Genomic DNA, 17625 nt, shown 5'->3' with positions numbered 1-17625 from the left:
ATGTGTCATGCTTTTATGAAGGAGGTAGAAGGAAGAGTTATTAAAGAAACTATATGAAATAACGGGATAAAATCCAAGGGTTTATCAAATGGTAATTAATGTAGGGTTTAGGAAGATCACTAGAGTTATGTACTTCTCCTCTCATCTATATGTGGAAAAAGTGTCCTCCACTCTTTTAATGCCATGCCAAATGGTATTATATCTCAAATCAACTATCATTTATTTATTGTTGAACCAATTCACCTGGCTACTCCACATAGGTCCATATGAAAACATTGAGTGCACATCAAATTATATTTATTCAATCATTCAATATAAATGTGTCAATAAAGCTCTCTCATCGTGCAAGCTACTTGTTTAGGGGACTTCAGCGTGGCCTCCTACTTCTGCTTTGGAGGCTGTTCATTTTATTTGCTTCAACAAAGCTTTACCTACCTAAATTTCATAATAGTTCTCTTATTAACCCTGGTCGAGATGCTGTGTGCTTGCTAGGTTCAAGATTATCGTAGTATAATATCTTCATGTTTTTTGGTCTTTCTTCCCGTCGATAAGAGTTCTTTGGGATCCACTTGTTAATTCTTTTTTTCTTTCAGAATTAAATTGTTTCATTTCAAAATTTGTTATGCATTCGGTTGTTTTTTAAAGTTTCAACTTGAAGCTTTTGCAAACAAAATTAAGTATGATGTGACTGATGTCTTTTAGATTAAGGGACTGGTGTAACGGTGTAATGTAGAAAGTAGATTTAGTCTTGAATGATTATTTCGTTCACTACAACCTTATCTGGCAATTATCTGAAAAGTTTCGTTCCTGAATGCGAAATAAGGTCGGCACTCGTTTGTCGACGTAAATTTCTCCGCATAAAAATACCCAGAAGACATTTACCATTTTAGTCTTTAACAAGTCTTCGCTGTGAGCGAGACGGCTAGTGTGTCGGATATCTTGCTTTGCTTATACAGTTTCGCAGTTTCCGTTGTTTACAAGGAAAAGGAAGACTCGAATACTTGTAATTTCAGTTGTAGGTTTTGGACGGTTCGTTTGTCCTACCGTTGAAAAAGTCGAAGGTCTATTCCTCGCTTTTCCCTGTCCTTATTTTCACGTCTCTTTCTTCTCATTTTTCGGTCAATTCGCGTTTGCCGTCCAAGCTGCTGTAGCCCTTTGCCATCTCCACCTCGGCCTGGGGCTTCCCTTTGCGCCCCAGACCCTAATTCCATCCTAGCCTAGAGATTGTGAAACAGTGACTTTTTTAATCTGTTTTTCATCTGAATCCTCTTCTGCTTCCGAATTGTCATGGATCGAAAAGCAATTCTTCTTCTCTGTGTCTATCTTCTCCTTTTATCCGGTTCTTATGTATCTTCTACTGGGGTTTTTCGCGTTCAGCGCAAATTTGCTGGCAAGGGGAAGTCTATGACCGATCTCAAGTCTCATGATAGCCGACGCCATGGAAGAATGCTGGGGGCCGTCGATCTTCCTTTGGGCGGAATTGGTCTGCCCTCTGAAGCAGGGTATATTTCTTGCTTGGTGTTCTTCTTCTTATTCTTGTCTATTTTGTTCTCTTCCAATAGACGTTCACTTGCTTTGCAGAAGGAACGTTCACGCGTCTCCCTGATTTATTGAAAGGTTTTAGTGTTGAGTAGTCCGCTGCTTTTCTTTTTCTTCTTTTTTACATTTTTTTTCTGCCCCCGACGATCTTGGTGTACGTGTAGGAAAACGATTCATTTTTCAAGTCTTGGGTGTAGATGAGTTAACAATTCCTACTTCCTCTCATCCTTTCATTGCTCTCCTCATGTTTTTATTTGGGTTTCTGTGCACCGGTGATTGACTTAATGTTTCTATCACCAAAGTTGTTTATTTGTATTCTTATCCTTGAATTTTTTTCTCTTCAATTTCCTGATTTTTTTTTTCATTTTCTTTGATGGTTTAGGCTCTATTTTGCTGAAATTGGTTTAGGAACTCCTTCAAAGAAGTATTATGTGCAAGTTGACACTGGAAGTGACATTTTGTGGGTGAATTGTATACAATGCAAGCGGTGCCCAAAGAAAAGTGATCTAGGTGTATGTTTCAAATTTCTTTTCTGTTCTGTTGGTTCTTATTTTGCCATATTTCTTTTTTTATTAGGGTACTTTTAAATTTTTTACCTAGTTCGTATACTCTAGAGGCATAGTTGTTTCTAGCAGGGTTCATATAGTGACCTCAACATAGTTGGAAATAGTATCAATTGATGATGATCTACTTCAAGGCTTAAGAGTTGTTAGGAAGACTCTAATAGATAAAAAAAAATTACAAGCACCTAAACTTGAGAGAAAAAGAAATAGAAATGGTAATGAAAAAATAATTGGAAACAGGACATGTAGTGAAACAAACTTGTATCTAAAGTAAACTTAAGTATTAGAGAGGAATGTTTGAGAAAATTCTATAGAACTTTTGGGAAAACGATTAAGAAGCTGTTAAAACTTGGCAAAGACAGATAAGAATCAACCAAGAAACATTCTGATGTCTTTTTTGACAATAGTCATCAAATAAAGTTAGTATAATTAATTATAAGGCATTTTTCTCATTAGCTAATCTATTTCAATTAAGCACTGATTTTTTAAATTCTGAATCTGAGCAAGTATATAAAATTGGATTTTTTATGAAGTTTCAAATAAATTATAGTACAGGTTCTTAAAATTTATGGAAGTGTGTTTGAAACCGTTATTTTATTTTTTAAGTTTCTGAAAATTTTGGTTAAAGTGGAGAGAAGTTTTGGTTTAGTTTCTGAGACTAGCTTGTATAGAAACATGATCCCTACCTGTAAGTTGTGTTTCCAATATCCATTGTCTAAACATTGGACCACTGTAATTTGGGATTCAAGAGAAGAGTTAAGTAGTGATATGAATCACTGATTTGAAGTGCGTTTTGTGAATTTAATCTTCACTACACCAGAATGCTCATGTAATTCAGTGTGAACTCTACTAGCAGTTACACCAGAAATGTATTTTTTAACATTCAATGAATCAAATTCATTTTTGGAATTTTTTCATGTATGTAGGTAGAACTCACTCTTTATGATCCGAATGATTCTAAAAGTGGAAAATTGGTTACTTGTGATCAACCTTTCTGTTCTTCTCAATATGACAACCTACCAAACTGCACCCCAGATGTGCTTTGCCAGTATAGCGTGCAATATGGAGATGGAAGCTCAACTGCTGGATACTATGTAAAAGATGTTTTACATTATAATCAAGCTTCAGGAAATCTGCAAACTAGGGAGGCCAATGCAAGTATTATATTTGGGTAAGTGGTGTGTTCTTGTTCCAAAATGTTTTCAATTTGCTTTTCATCTTTTGGTCAATGCAAATTCCATGAGGACAGGTCAATCACCCAATTTGGTTTCCATGAAACGAGTTGGTTGCAGGCCTGACAGACTGATGTGCTTAATTTACCTTATGGTCAACCCTAAGAAAAGCCATTGAACCTGCCCTATTGCCCTCCCTTAGAAGAGGGAAGACAAGAAGTTGTTGATCAGTTACACTGCTTTACTCTTCATTCCTTTTATCAAAAGAAGAAACTTAAGTTTTTTTGTTTTTGTTTTTTGAGAAAGGCGATTCTTTATTAAAGGCCAGAAGGCCAAAGCTAACCAGGAGCAAAAGGGGGGCTGAAAGCAATGAGAGATTGCAGGCTAACCCCCTCGGAAACAAAGAAGAAACTTAAGTTGCAAACTTACAAGCACTTAGGCAGATAAAATAAATCCATAAATTACAAATCAATTGACAAAATTGCCAATATCTTTTACAGTTGTGTAATAGACCTAATTCTAGTTTCAAACACTATTTAAACAAAAATTAAAACAAAATCTGTTACCAATCCTAATTATAATACAACTATTTGTAGGCTTGCTTGCATGTTGAATAGTATGTTTTGTAAGCAGTCATTTTTATCTTAATTCACTTGACAAAGATAATGCTCTACTTATTGATGTATCCTTATTTTGGTTTTAGATGTGGGGCCCAACAATCTGGGGATTTGGGTACATCTGGTGAAGCGGTTGATGGCATCCTTGGATTTGGACAGTCTAATTCTTCTATGATTTCACAGCTGGCATCTGTTGGAAAGGTCAAGAAGGTGTTTGCCCATTGCTTGGATAGTGTAAATGGGGGTGGTATATTTGCTATTGGGAATATTGTGCGGCCCAAAGTGAAAACAACTCCAATGGTACCAAACCAGTATGTGATGCTATCCTGTTTCATGCAGACTTTCCGGAAGTTCTTTTGTTTTCTTTGAAATTATTCTTCAATGTTTTATAGCATTTTCTTTTGTATTCCAGTTAGCTCTTATTCTGGTTAGGTTGTCATATGGCATAGGATTATTATGACAAGCTGATTGCAGTTTTCTCTGAAAATTGGCAAGGGGCATGTCGTGGTTCTTTAACTTTTCTCTCTTTCTGAAACTGATGTTCTCATCATTATGGATGTGTTACTTCCTTTTCTTAATTAGCACATTTGGACATCTTTTGATAGCATTTCTTAAGCTTGAACTTAGTTCCATCCCAAAATGATTAGCTACTTAGGAGGCTATAGCTCAACCTTATAAAATAATGATTGTTTTTAACACATATTATGAGGGACTATTTTCATTAACATTCCCTCTCACGTCTAGGCTACACATATAGGTAATGGGCATGAGAGGAGATAATACAGACGGGGTACAAACTCAATGGGGCACAACTGGGCCCCAATTAACAGATGTCCTGCTCTGATACTATGTTGAGTTTGAGTCTGGTTCCATTCCAAAATGCCTAGCCACCTGGGAGACCTATTGTTCAACCTTATAAAGTAATAACTTTCTTAAAACTTTTATATGTGGGACTGTTTCCATCAACTAGAGCAATGTCCCTTCTAACATTCTGAAGCCACTAAGTGTTACTTCTGCAGAAAAGGGCATGGTGACTGGATATGACTTTAGAAAGAAAAGAAGATGAAAAGAAGGATTAAAAGATACATAATAAAATAAAAAAATGTGCAGTAGAGCTTAAATTGAGCAAATTGTTTGGTAAGGTGAATCTCACCGATTTTTTAAGGGTACTTCTCAAGAACTCCCCCTGCCACCCTCTTGAAATATGGTTTGATGAACTAAAAGAAAAATATAAGGATAGACAATCTCCCTTGCTGGAGGGAGGAAGTCAATATTTTGAATTTTACAAAAACATCATTTAATTTTTTTTTTTTTTGAAATGAACATCATTTAAATTTGATCCCTCCTTGACAAACAGTCAGCATGATGATTAGAATTATGGGAATATGTCTAAGAAACTTGTAAGAAACAAGTGAAGTCTAAATTTCCTCAAAATCACAGAGAATGTGCTAATGTGTCTCAGCACTTTTAGCACACCAGCTGACAACCACTTGAGAATCCTCATCAATATCTAGAGGATAGAGATATCTGCTGCAATAAATCAGAAGACCCACTAAAAGAAAACAAATCTCTGCTTCTGTAGACTCAGTCATTCCTCAAGCTGAAAATTGAAAGAAAACTGTAAAATGAAGGAGATAAAGAGAGGGGATAAACTGAGGTGAGAAAATGGCATGCTGTGGCTTATGTGGGGTTTTTTTTTTTGTCCTTCTATTGCCCATTTTTTCCAGCTTCATTTTTATTCTCTATGACTGAAACTGAATAAGCAAGTTAAAATTAGAACTTTAAGCTCTTTTTGCTACATTTAAAAAAAAAAAAAATCAGAAACTGAATATCTAGAATTTTTTTTTTGAAAGACAGAATATAATCTTTTTTATACCATGTGATGCTAGGATCTATCTGTAAACAAAGAAAAGACAAAGGTCTAGAGAATAAAATCTAGAAGAAGAGAGTGTGAGAATGAGAGACAGAGGAAAAGGATGGTAAAGAAATGAATTCACAGGGTTCCTTTCTCTCACTATTCTCATCATCTCTGAAGAACCAACCATAAACTAGACTTGATTCTGACCCAAAATTTTGATATAAAAGTAATAAGTGTAAGGCTTCCCAAAAGAAAAGAAAAAGTGTGAGAGAAACAAAGGAAAAGGTAGATGAACATCAGCATGAGGAGAGAAGGGAAAGAAGGGACATGCCAAACTTTTATTAAATGCCATAACTTTTGACTACAAAGAGGAGTGCTGAAAAACTGAGTAACAGAGGTTTTAAAATTTCTTAAAGCTAATTTACTGCGACTTGCACTTTTTAGGGAAAAAAAAAGATAAGTTTCACTTTCTGAAAGTGAAATTCAAAGATAGAAACTAAACTAGAATAAATAGTTCTTTACAAACAATCATGGAATGGGAAACACTTTGACTATCTGACTTTTAATTCTTCCTACATATTTCCTTTTCCAGTTTCATGTACAGCAGAATATTGCATGCATCCATATGGTTTCAAATGTTGTTTCCGAACATTAGTTGAGCTATTACTTGTGTTATGCTTAATATTGGAAGCTTGATTTGCTACTTTTAGGCAACATTATAATGTCAATATGAAGGCAATTGAAGTTGGTGGGACGGTACTACGATTCCCTACTGATGTATTTGATACTGGTGATTGGAGCGGGACAATTATTGATAGTGGTACAACCTTGGCCTACCTTCCGGAGACGGTTTTTACACCATTAATCAATGCGGTACTGAATTTGTGTGTGAATTCAGTTTTTTTTTTATTCGTTGAGCTTGACATTTAATAAAACTATCACTGTGTTTTTAGATTATGTCGTACCAGCCGGCTATAAATGTACATACTGTCCAAGAGTTCCAATGCTTTAAATTTACTGGAAGGTATCCTCTCTTCATCTTCCAACTGTGAATTTCTAGTATGCTTCTGATATTGCAGTGGTTGGACCCTTAGTTTTGTCACACATTTACATTGTTTTTTTTTTTTTTTTTTATTGAGAGGGGCGTGGTGCGGTTCAAACTCGTGACCTGACGCACCTAATGTAAAGAGAATACCACTTAGACCAAACGGCCTTAGGTCACACATTTACATTGTTAATGTCACCTGGCAGAGGAAAGGGCTGACGAACTAACTATCATTTCTAATAACAATCAATAATCACCTTTGGCCTTCCTAATTAGGACTCCCTCATCCCTGTTAGTATTCCCTCTAGATTGGAAACTGCAGAGAAAAGTCCTCTGGATAGTGTCTTCTGTGAGCTTGAAGTACCCTTTAGTCAAGTGGGATGAGATCTGTTATAAAAAAATATGTTAAAGTTGGTCCAGGTCCATCCAAAAATGACTATCTGAAGTTAGAAGTCCTTTTCTCAATTAATGACCATATGAACTTTCTTAACACTTATCTATGTGGGATTATTCCCAGTAGCACCACACAAACAGACAATGGCTTGAGTCCTGGACAACACAAATAGGGTATAAATTAAATATGGTGCAAAATAGTCCCAACAAGCAGATGTCCTACTCTGATATCACCTTAAAGTTGGGTCTAGGTCTATCCCAAAATGACTAGCGGAAGTTAGGTGGTCTTTTTTTCAACTAATAATCATTTGGCAATAAGGCAATTGGTCATTTGTAAGCCATTTGTAAGCACTATATTCTTTGAGGGAATGGCAGACTCTTAGCAAGATTTGGTTCTGCTTCTGCTATTAGAAATTTATTGTCTAGGTTTTGGAATGTTCACATCAGAGTTCATTGAGGAGCAAACACTTCTGCTTATTAGATTTGGCTTGGTGAATTGGCTGCTTGCTTCCCTTCCCAGACAGATTGGTTCTTGATCAACTAATCACTGTTCTGGCAGCAAGGAGCTTTCCTCTCATGCTGAGCATGGAACCTCATTTGAAGAAGAAACATCTAACTATAATGAAGCTCTTGGGGGTGGTTCTTTGCTGTCAATTTTGTTAAGGGTACCTCCAAGGAGAGGGTGATGGTAGACTGATATGGTAGTGGAGTTCTTTATGTGCCTTTTGGTTTCTTCTTTCTATGCCTGATTTAATGTGGATCTCCTTTTCTCTGAAAAAGTTAAACACCAAAAAATGGTGTTTTTATGAATAAAATAGTTGTTGAATACCAAAGATTGACTAATATTACATATGAAGGGTGAAAAAAGGATTTCGAACGAAGGTATTAGAGTTACCAGTGTTACGGGAGAATGCCCTGATTTAATGTTTTAGGGCTGTAAAGAGAAAAAAGAGTTACTTGCCATACTCGTGTCTGCAAGGGTCACCACAAATTCTGTGCTTTTGCCATTGTGCCATAAAATCCGGTGAAGAAGGCTTTGTCTGGCTACCTAGATTCTGCAGCACTTGTGGGCAAACCAATTTGGGTCACCCAAGGTGTCTCAGCTGAATATAATTCCATATATGGTTTCCAATGCCTCTGAACAGATGTCTAAAAATCTTTGAAGGTTTGCAATTTTTTTGAAACTGAACGGAGTTATCCTTGACTCAGCCATTGTCTTTTGACTCTTTTTTATTTAATTTTAAATTTCTGAATAGCAATCTTTGAACATTTTGAGCAGATCTCGGGGAGCTTTTCAGTGTGATATTCTTGGATATCCTTGATTAGGAGAAATTTCTTCACTGACATAGACTAAGGCAATTCTGACTACCATTTAGATTTATGGTAGTTACTCTCTGAGTTTTCAATTTCATGCAGAACTAGAATTAGAGTCTTAAGGGTTGATATGAAGAAGAGGTTGTCAACTGATATTGCATTAAAAAGTTTATGAAGGAGAAGTGCCTGTGGGGGCTGGGACTGCCATTTTTAAGCAGTTGAATCCTGATTGTTTAAAGGACAATTGTAAGATTCACTTTTTTTAAAAAAGAACAATTGTAAGTTGGGCAAGGACTGTTACCAAGAGAAATTCTCAATTTCTGAATATAAACAAATTGAAACAAACGGAAAATTCTCAAGGTCCAAATATAAACAGATCAAAACTACTCTAAATGGGGAGAAATTGACGCCAACTCTTGCTGGCAGACCTATGTCAATTTGGAGAGGATGAGGCCAGGCTAAATGACTATTTAAACGATAATTTACTAGATTTTAGCTGACACAGAAAGGGTGAATCCCTAAAAACAACTCAAAAAATTTGGGTTGAATTTTGAGAAGTTGGAAACAAAAAGATTGGCTAAAAACTGGAAAAAAATGATGTGATCTCAATTGATTGAACAAAGGAGGAAAAGTCTCCTTTAGAATGGCTGAAATAACAACTTATGTGATTTTTCCCAGCATTTCAAACCGGATGATTTAACTAAAGGATACAAATAAAGGACTGACTGCTTTAGCTCTTATAATATGTGAAACTTCAAAAAACTGATAGTCTGATGAAGATATTAGAAGTTTTGTGAAGACTCCTGCTGTAGTAGAATTCAGATTGAGAATTAGGGCAGCAGCCACAACATTGTAGATAGGACTGGTTTTTTTCTTTCACTGCATAGCTTTTGTCATTGAGCAAACCTGAAAACAAAAGGCCTTTGTGTATGTTCTCCAGTTTGTGTATTTGCATAAATTTGGACAAGTTATTAATAGTTGAAAATTAAGAAAGTTTCATTGACTCCCATTTTACAAATACATGTCTCAGAATAAACGATCTCACTGGTTTATTTGAAATTGTTTTTGCAGTGTGGACGATGGCTTTCCTTCCATAACATTACATTTTGATGGTGACCTCTCCTTGACTGTTTATCCTCGTGAATATTTCTTCCAAATTGGTGTAAGCCAACTTATTTACAAAATTTATGAAAATTCAGTCTTGTTCATGTATGCTCTATTTTGATGGCATTAGTGTTGAGTTCTGTGATAGTGTATATTTAGTCAATATTCTTTTGTGTACAATGAACCTTAAAAAGATTAGGTAAAACATTGGATTTCTCTCCCGGAGTAAAAAATGGCTGAAAGGTTAAATAAAAAAAAGAAGGAAAAACTCTCAAGTTTGTGTGAGGGATTGAATAGGCCCTCAAGTTTCTGTGACAGATTGAATAGGCCCTCAAGTATTTATTGACCCGTCCTGGAGACATTGTATCATCTTCCACCAGATTTCAGAAATTGTATCTTTGTTTCATTGTTCTTGGACGCATGTACCTCATTCAGCTAATACTCTAGCTGACTCACTTGCTAAGCAGGGAGCTTCCCTTCAATCTCTTATTGTAAAGGGAGTACTGCTCTAGCAGGCCTTGCAATTCTTTGTTTGTCTTATTAGAGCTCTCAATTCTCTTAAAAAAATTGCATTTTGAATTTCCTGATGCTGTTTTGTGCAGGATGACGCCTGGTGCATTGGTTGGCAAAATAGTGGGATGCAGTCCAAGGATGGGAAGGATGTGACACTTTTGGGAGGTATAGCAATACACCAAGAGATTTGCATATCATTACACAAAGTAACAATTAATTTGTTTTCAATTTTCAACATTCATTATGTCTATGTTGTCCATGCAGATCTAGTGTTGTCTAACAAGCTAGTTGTTTATGATCTTGAAAATCAAACCATTGGGTGGACTGAGTACAACTGTAAGTGTTGTGTTTATTTATTTATTTGTTTTTGAATGATACAACTGTAACTGTTTGAGACCTTTATTGAGTTGAGATGCAGGTTCTTTTTTGTATAATTTGATTTGAGAATAACTTTGTTGGTTTTGATTAGAATGAGCTATTTAGCTGTAATCTTATGGATCACTATCTCTAAATTTTGCCTCCTAAAACGACATTTTGTCTGTTCTTCATATTTGTTGCTTTTGGGAGAACCCAATTCTGGTTATCATGCATGCACATGTTTTCAAATTAATTTCAAATTTCTTATGTTCACAGAGTTTCAAATTTCCATTCCCTTTTCCAGATAAAAACATTGTAAACGATTATTAAATTTTTAATAGAGTCAAAAGAATAAAAGTTGGAAAGTAATGTAATAACTGGTGCCCATGGGAGACCACATGAAAAGGCAGATTGGCTAATCAATTTCCTTTTCTAAGGTCTGTGGCAGTGTCAATGAGATTGTGAAGCTTGTTCTTCTGCTCTGCCTCTTTTGCAATTTGAGGGAGAAATCTTCCTCAAATTTGGAGTTATCTAATCTTTCCTACGTTCATTCTCAGACATTACATTCTGCACTGCCACTTCTGGCTTTTTTCTAAGCCTGCAAAACCCTTTTTTAAAGTTCTTTGAGAAAGGTCACTGTTGTATTAAGAAGCCGAAAGGCAGCAATACATCCAGAAGGAGGGGGTCCTTCACAATGAGGGATTGAAGAGCGACCCCCTCTCTAGCTAAAGAGTCAGCTAAACTATTAGCTGGCCTTTGTACATGAGTCCAACAAGAAACTACATCAAACAAAATCTGCTGACTTTCAGCAAATGATACACCTTGAATCTCCTTCCACATGAAAATGCCCTTCAAACCAGTCACCTAGGATGCACAGTCCATGACGAAGACCTTGCAGCTCAGCAACAGTGGAATCAGCAATGTCATGGGAACCCGCAAAGGAGGCAAGGATTTACCCAGCCTGATTGCGGAATACACCTCCAAAGCCAGTGGGTCCAGATTACCCAAGAATGACCCATAAAAATTCAATTTAATAAGACCTTCTTCAGGAGGTGTCCAGGTAGCTTTGGGCTGGGGCCGCTTATGACCATGAAGGTTGACAACAAGCTTCCAGCAGTGACAAATGGATCCCCCTTTGCATCTTCAAAATCCTGCGAAGTGCAAAGCCATGCGAACACTTGGTTCAGGATTGTTTCAGTCAGTGGTCTTCCAAGAGGCAGCTTGATGGTTCAGAATCTCCTGATTATGCTCTCTGCACGGCCCCCATGGTATAAATGCTAAACAAGCTCTTGTCATGAGCTTCCCTAGTAGAGGTAGGTCCTTGAGAGTGGAAGGAAGGCAGGTGAATATCCTAAACAGTTTGAAGAAGAATCTCCAAATTTGCCAGGTGAGGTGGCAATGGAGGAGTGTGATCAATGCTCTCATCCACAAGACCACATAAGGGGTAAAGGGTGCATGGGAGGATGGAACCTTTTCTGATCAAGATGATATGAGTTAAAATCTTGCTGTGCAGCACTCCAAATTAAAAAAAAAAAAAACTTCTGTTTAGGATTCCCTGGAAGTGCCTAGTCTGAAGCTGCTGCTGAACCTTGTGACTCGCAATTGGTTAGCTTGCTGTAACAGGAAGCCACAGTAAACTCACCATTGGCTGAGGGACTCCAGATCATTTTGTCAGTCTGAGATTCTTGGATAAAGACTTCGTCAAGGTCCTTAGTCATGTTACAGATCTCGAAAGCCTCTTCGTCATTACGCGCCTGGAAAGGCAGCCCAGTTGACCTCAGCGAGGCTGCCATTGAGAAGACATCAGATAAAGAGATGTCTTGTTGTCTGGCCATACTATATAGATGAGGGTATGTGTGCATAAGGGGTCTGTCTAAGGCCCATATATCAGACCAGAATTTAATTTTTGCACCATTGCTAGCCAAGAATCGAATCTTGGAAGAAAATAGCTGGAAGTTGTGATGGATATAGCGCCAGATCGAGTATGGTCTCCGACTAGAACTTTCATCAAACTACCAAGAACCAGATTGAGGGCCAAAATTTGAAGATACTAGCCTGGCAAAACCCTTTGGATGCTAGCTATTGCTGTTGTACCATGATGGTTGTGGAGGGAGCAAATAATTGCTGCTTTGTTTGGTCCTGTTGTTTTGAAGGGATCACTGAAGCGACCTTTCACTTTCAGCTAATTCCTGCAATTGCATTCCCTGTTTTCCCTAATTGACCATCTGCATTTTTTTGGAATCTCGTTACTAACTTCAGCGATCACTTCTCTTTTGTTCTTAATTTCTCTCCTAAATGGCCGACTCAAATTGGGTTTTGATGGTCACTCTACGAAAGGCCCTAGATCTGGTGGGGTTGGGATCATTAGGGATCACAAAGGCGCTGCTTATCCTTTTCTCTCATCTTGTGGCGGATATGATTCAGTTTAGGCTGAAATCATGTTATGGTCCTGGGTTAAGTGTTTGGCTTTCCGCTACCTTCTAGGCCGGTCTTTTGGGTAGTATTGGCTAGTTACTTAACATTTGGTATTAGAGCCATTACTTACATTGCGAGTTCGAATTCCGGAGGGGGCGACCTAGCAGTGTCGCTAGAGTGGGCCGTTGCTAGAGTAGGCCGCCATGGACGTCGGCTCGTAATGGAAGAGCTTGAGGGCAAACTCTTTCTCCAAGGGGTGTGTGATTTTATGGTCCTGGGTTAAGTGCTTGGCTTTCCGCTACCTACCAGGCCGGTCTTTTGGGTAGTCTTGGCTAGGTACTTAACAAATCATGGCTATCCTTCATGTGATCAAATTGTTCATCCTAGGGGTGCCTGGTGTTAGTATCAGATATTGTGTCAAAAGAACCATAAATTCGATACGATACACTAATACAATTTGCATAGCAGTGTGGGATTTGATCTGTCTTGGGAAAAATAAATAAGAATAAAATACAATATATAGCTTTATTGGGTATCATATTGCCTACCCCAAACTCCAATGCATGTTGCTCCTTATGTGACACATATCAGTGGTATGGGCAATATTGATTCTTCTGACATTCCTCCTTCCCTCTGGTTGCTAAAGGAAATTTTGTCATTGTTATCAGCTGGATGGTAGGAAATTAGAGCTTAGTGTTGATATTTGTGTCTCCTTTATGGTTCATGGAGTCATGCTTTAAGAGAACCTGATGCTTTAGCCAAAGAGGATGTTACTTGTCAACATGTTCTGTGCAACTCTCTCCCCTCAAGTATCTTGAGGATTGAGGAGTGCCCTTTCCATCCATCTTTATTTCTTTGCATTTTGTATGATGAAACATTAACATTTAAAAGATCATGAGAGCAATTGTAAAACTGAAGGTTCCATAACATGGAGCACAATCTTCTATTGGATTTAGCTAGCAGAGGAGATCAATGGCCAGATTCCTGGCTTTTCAAGTCTTTGAGAAATGTTTGCCAACTTTCACAAGATTGCTTCCTTTACCATTGAAGTTCAGAGAGGTATTTTATGAAAGACCATCCTACTGAATTGTGAATTGGGGCTTCCACTAAAAAACAACAAAATTTATGAAGAGTCTAGTCCTGTATGCAATAAGATCACCGGATTAAATCTTGCTGAAGTTGGGTCTAGGTACATCGTAGAATGATTAACAAAAATTAGGAGGTTTTCCCCACTAATAAACGCAATTTTTTTGACATTATTCTTTGTGGGATTATTGACTCTAACGGTCCCCCTTTTGTCCATACCTAAACATATGAAAATGCGCGTGAGAAGCGGATGATACAGATGATGTAAAAACTAAACGTGGGTACAAGCTAGGCCCTACAGAAAACATGCCCTGCTTTAATAGCGTTAAATTTGGGTCCAGGTTCATGCCAAAATGAGTAGTTGAAGTTTGAAAACCTTTGCCAGCTAATAATCATAGGATCATTTCTGACATTAAACTATGTGGGATTATTGCCACTGATGAGTCCAAACTGGGGTATACTTTGAAAAAGACTTTGGTAATGGTGGGAGCTTCTTTGCTTTGGGCAGTGAGCTTCTTGCATTATTCAACAGTGTCCATCTCACCTCCAAAACTGAGAACCGTGTGCTTCTTTCTGATGGTAACCTTTTTTCTTTTTGAAGGGCATTCTGATGGTGACTTTAGCAACCACCTTTGATCGCTTTTGCAATTAATTACACAGATGGTTTGTGGGATTGGTTGATATATGTTATGCTCATAGTGTTTTTAATGTAGCAAAGGCCTCTGTCTTTTGGTAACCAAGAGGCAACTGGGTGGTAAGAGTAGTGTAGCAAAATGCTCGAGGCCAAATTTTAACCTACTAGAGAATTTGGAAATGACTATTGACTACTTGCCTCCCCTGCAGAGGGGCCATATGGAGGATGTGGGCTTTGCCACTGATGTGGATGTGTCCTTTATATCGATTGTACTTTGATGCAGCCTGTCAGCAACTCAAGGCTTGCAAAACTAAACCTTTGGCTGAGTAGATATCTAATGTTACTATTAATTTACACGTCCTCTCTTCTGTAGTTTGCAAAGTGGGGATATGACTAATATAATGTGGCCAATTTCCCTGATAAGGGGTTTTGTCCAAATCATGTGTCCGCACTCCATTTTTTCAATGCATGTTGGACCCACCAAAGTAATGTGCAACCACTTTTTCAGTTTAGCTAGATATAAATTTAAAGGCTCAAATTTTTATATATTTTCATTTTACTTTTCTTCTATTACTATATGTCATTATTCATGTTGATTTTTAAAGTGGTTTTCAATTTTTTTAATGATAATGTTAGTAATGACTTTGTTTTACACGTGGTGAATTAAGTGGCAATGTTGTCAACTAAAGAAGAAAAAGTGTTTGATCTTAGCCTTTTAAAGTTGGGTTTGGGTCCATCCCAAAATGAGTAGCTGAAGTTAAGCAACCTTTTCTTGACTTATAACCACATAATTGTTTTTGACATTAACCTATCCCACTATCATACTTCTCACATCATGTGGCACAAACTAAGCCCGATGGATCAGATGCCTTGTTTTGGTTTCATAAAGTTGTGTTCTGATGCACCTTAAAATGGCTGGTTGAAGTCAGGAGGCTTTTTCCCAGTTAGTAACTACAGGATTTTCCTGACATTAACTTTATGTGATATTATTCCCATTTGCTAAATCCAGAACCCCTTTTATACAAAGTGAAGAAAGGTCATCCTCCTTAGAGGCACATGGTTGGAGCGTAGAGTTCCACCACCCAACTGATGTTTTTATATGACTTTATTTGTAACTTATCAACTGATTTGGGAATATTCTCAACTCTCCCCTCATGTGTGGTTCCTCTTTATAGCTTCAAAAACATTGATAATTTTGGGGAGACCCATTGAACTTGCTTTGATTACTATAAAGACATTCATACAACTCAAAATCTCAAGCTTATATTAGGTTGTAAATCATTTTATAACTGATATGAGACCATTCTCAACACAAAGCCTACAAAATGTGGGGCTGACATTGAATCTGAAGGCTTTGAATTTTCTACCCAAAACTGGTGCTAAACTAGTGAGTAGATTTTATCATTTTGACAATATTTGGTAATTATTTAGTAAATAGTACTTGCATCTTTATGATTCATTGGAAGTGGAAGCATATGGGCTGCTCTCTCCCCCTAGTTACCTGGCTCTGCTCTCTTGGACTCCTTCCCTGCTAGGAAGCTAAAGCTTAATTTCGAGGGGACTCAGAAGGTAACCACGGTCCAACTGGTCGGGAGGAGAATTTTCATAAATTATGGAAGTTTGACCATTCTTGCCTATTTGGTCCCTTGAGTCATGGCTTTGGTGTATCTAGAGAAAGTTCTCTAAACTTCTTGAGGTTGACGGTGATTGTAAGGTTGTTGTGGGTGGATGTAGAGATTCTGATGAGTCTCCTTCGAGATTTTTGCATATCATCAAGGAAATCTGCCGCCACAAAGTTTCTCAATGCTGCCTGGTCTTTTTCAGCCACTATTTTGCTGCATCATTAGCTAAGCAAGGGGCTGATAACCAACTACCTTGCTATTTTTTTTTTTTACTGTTTTTTGGTGTGCTGCTTTTTCTGATTCATAAAATCATCTCATCATTAAACAAAACGGGTACACCTAAGTTAAATTTGTTTCAGATTTGCAGTAAAGATTTATAGTGTTGTGTGTACATGATATGGTGCACATCTAGCAACAAAGTTGTTATTTGTCTCTTGGTTTGGATGGACAGTTTCTGATTGTCCAAATTTATTATGCCCCCATGTTTGTCCGTTTTGGCCTTTGAGATGTTTTAAACAATTGTTAATGTAATATTATGAAGAATATTAGCTTGCAAGTACCATTAAGTAAATTACCAAGTGGTTTGGTTGAGCCATCCATTCATGAGAGACCCTTGGTTGGTCTTCTGATCCGATGAATATTTTGAGCCCAAATTCCAGCGAATTAGTTTAATCACCGATCCTGAAGGTTGGATGAAAAAAATTACTTGTAGGAAGTTTTCCTAAACCATAGACTGTGTACCTCCTTTTTTTTTTTTTTTTTTTTTTTTTTTGTGCAGAATCCATTTGGTTGATTATCATTAAATTATCCATGCCTTTTGTTTTCAGGCTCCTCAAGTATCCAAGTGCAAGATGACAAGTCTAGTTCAGTTTACAATATTGGAGCCCACGATATATCCAATGCCTCCAGTCTTCAGATTTGGAGTTTCCATGTATTATTGTTCCTTGTTGTTGCTTTGCTCAATTTGATTCATTGAACTTTCAACAAAAGTTGGTGATAACTTTAATTTATTTCTGTACAATTGAACATTTATTCAATAAAAAGAGTTTCCCACTTTGTATATACCACTACATGTATCTTTCTTCCATATGTAGAACATCATAAAGGTCGTCAATCTATTGTTGTGATGTGAGTCGATGGTGCAGTTGCGTCATGGGATCCTAGAAGAGGGCTGCAGAGTGATCTTTGTGACTTATAGCTAGAGTGTTTTCCTGTGAAAATGAGAAGCTCCTGTTTTCTCAAAGTGATCCGCTTACAAAACCTCTAAGGAGGTCAACTCTCTTAAATGAAATAAATGTAGCTTTAATGCGGTAGTCTAGGTGGATGAGAGCAAGGCGAGACTAGGATCTGCAGAATTAGACAGGAATGAAGCAGAGAGCTAATAACCAAGTTC

General features: G+C 37.4%; 1 protein-coding gene across 1 annotated transcript; it reads left to right on the top strand.

Moving 5' to 3' along the window:
- Nucleotides 1-986: 986 nt before the first annotated feature.
- Nucleotides 987-17294, top strand: LOC137954650 (aspartic proteinase 36). Its single transcript, XM_068801685.1, has 10 exons — nt 987-1502; nt 1922-2051; nt 3029-3273; nt 3978-4202; nt 6460-6622; nt 6703-6773; nt 9573-9663; nt 10208-10283; nt 10383-10454; nt 17060-17294. The coding sequence occupies exons 1-10, from the start codon at nt 1288-1290 to the stop codon at nt 17206-17208; spliced, it is 1437 nt and encodes a 478-aa protein (XP_068657786.1). The 5' UTR covers nt 987-1287; the 3' UTR covers nt 17209-17294.
- Nucleotides 17295-17625: the final 331 nt, after the last annotated feature.

Source organism: Aristolochia californica, unplaced genomic scaffold, assembly GCF_029961685.1.
Source record: "Aristolochia californica isolate CCGP_79_NKW_82.1479 unplaced genomic scaffold, dmAriCali1.0.hap1 SCAF_1, whole genome shotgun sequence".
NCBI classification, from domain to species: Eukaryota; Viridiplantae; Streptophyta; class Magnoliopsida; order Piperales; family Aristolochiaceae; genus Aristolochia; species Aristolochia californica.
The sequence above is the reverse complement of the archived record's forward strand: the minus strand, read 5'-3'. Positions and strand labels throughout refer to the sequence as shown.

Bases quoted from the DNA above. Each gene is read 5' to 3' on its own strand.
- LOC137954650 (XM_068801685.1), top strand. From the start codon at position 1,288: ATGGATCGAAAAGCAATTCTTCTTCTCTGTGTCTATCTTCTCCTTTTA. The intron at 10,284-10,382 runs GTATAGCAATAC...TTGTCCATGCAG, and splicing joins GGATGTGACACTTTTGGGAG to ATCTAGTGTTGTCTAACAAG. The intron at 10,455-17,059 runs GTAAGTGTTGTG...TTTTGTTTTCAG, and splicing joins TGGGTGGACTGAGTACAACT to GCTCCTCAAGTATCCAAGTG.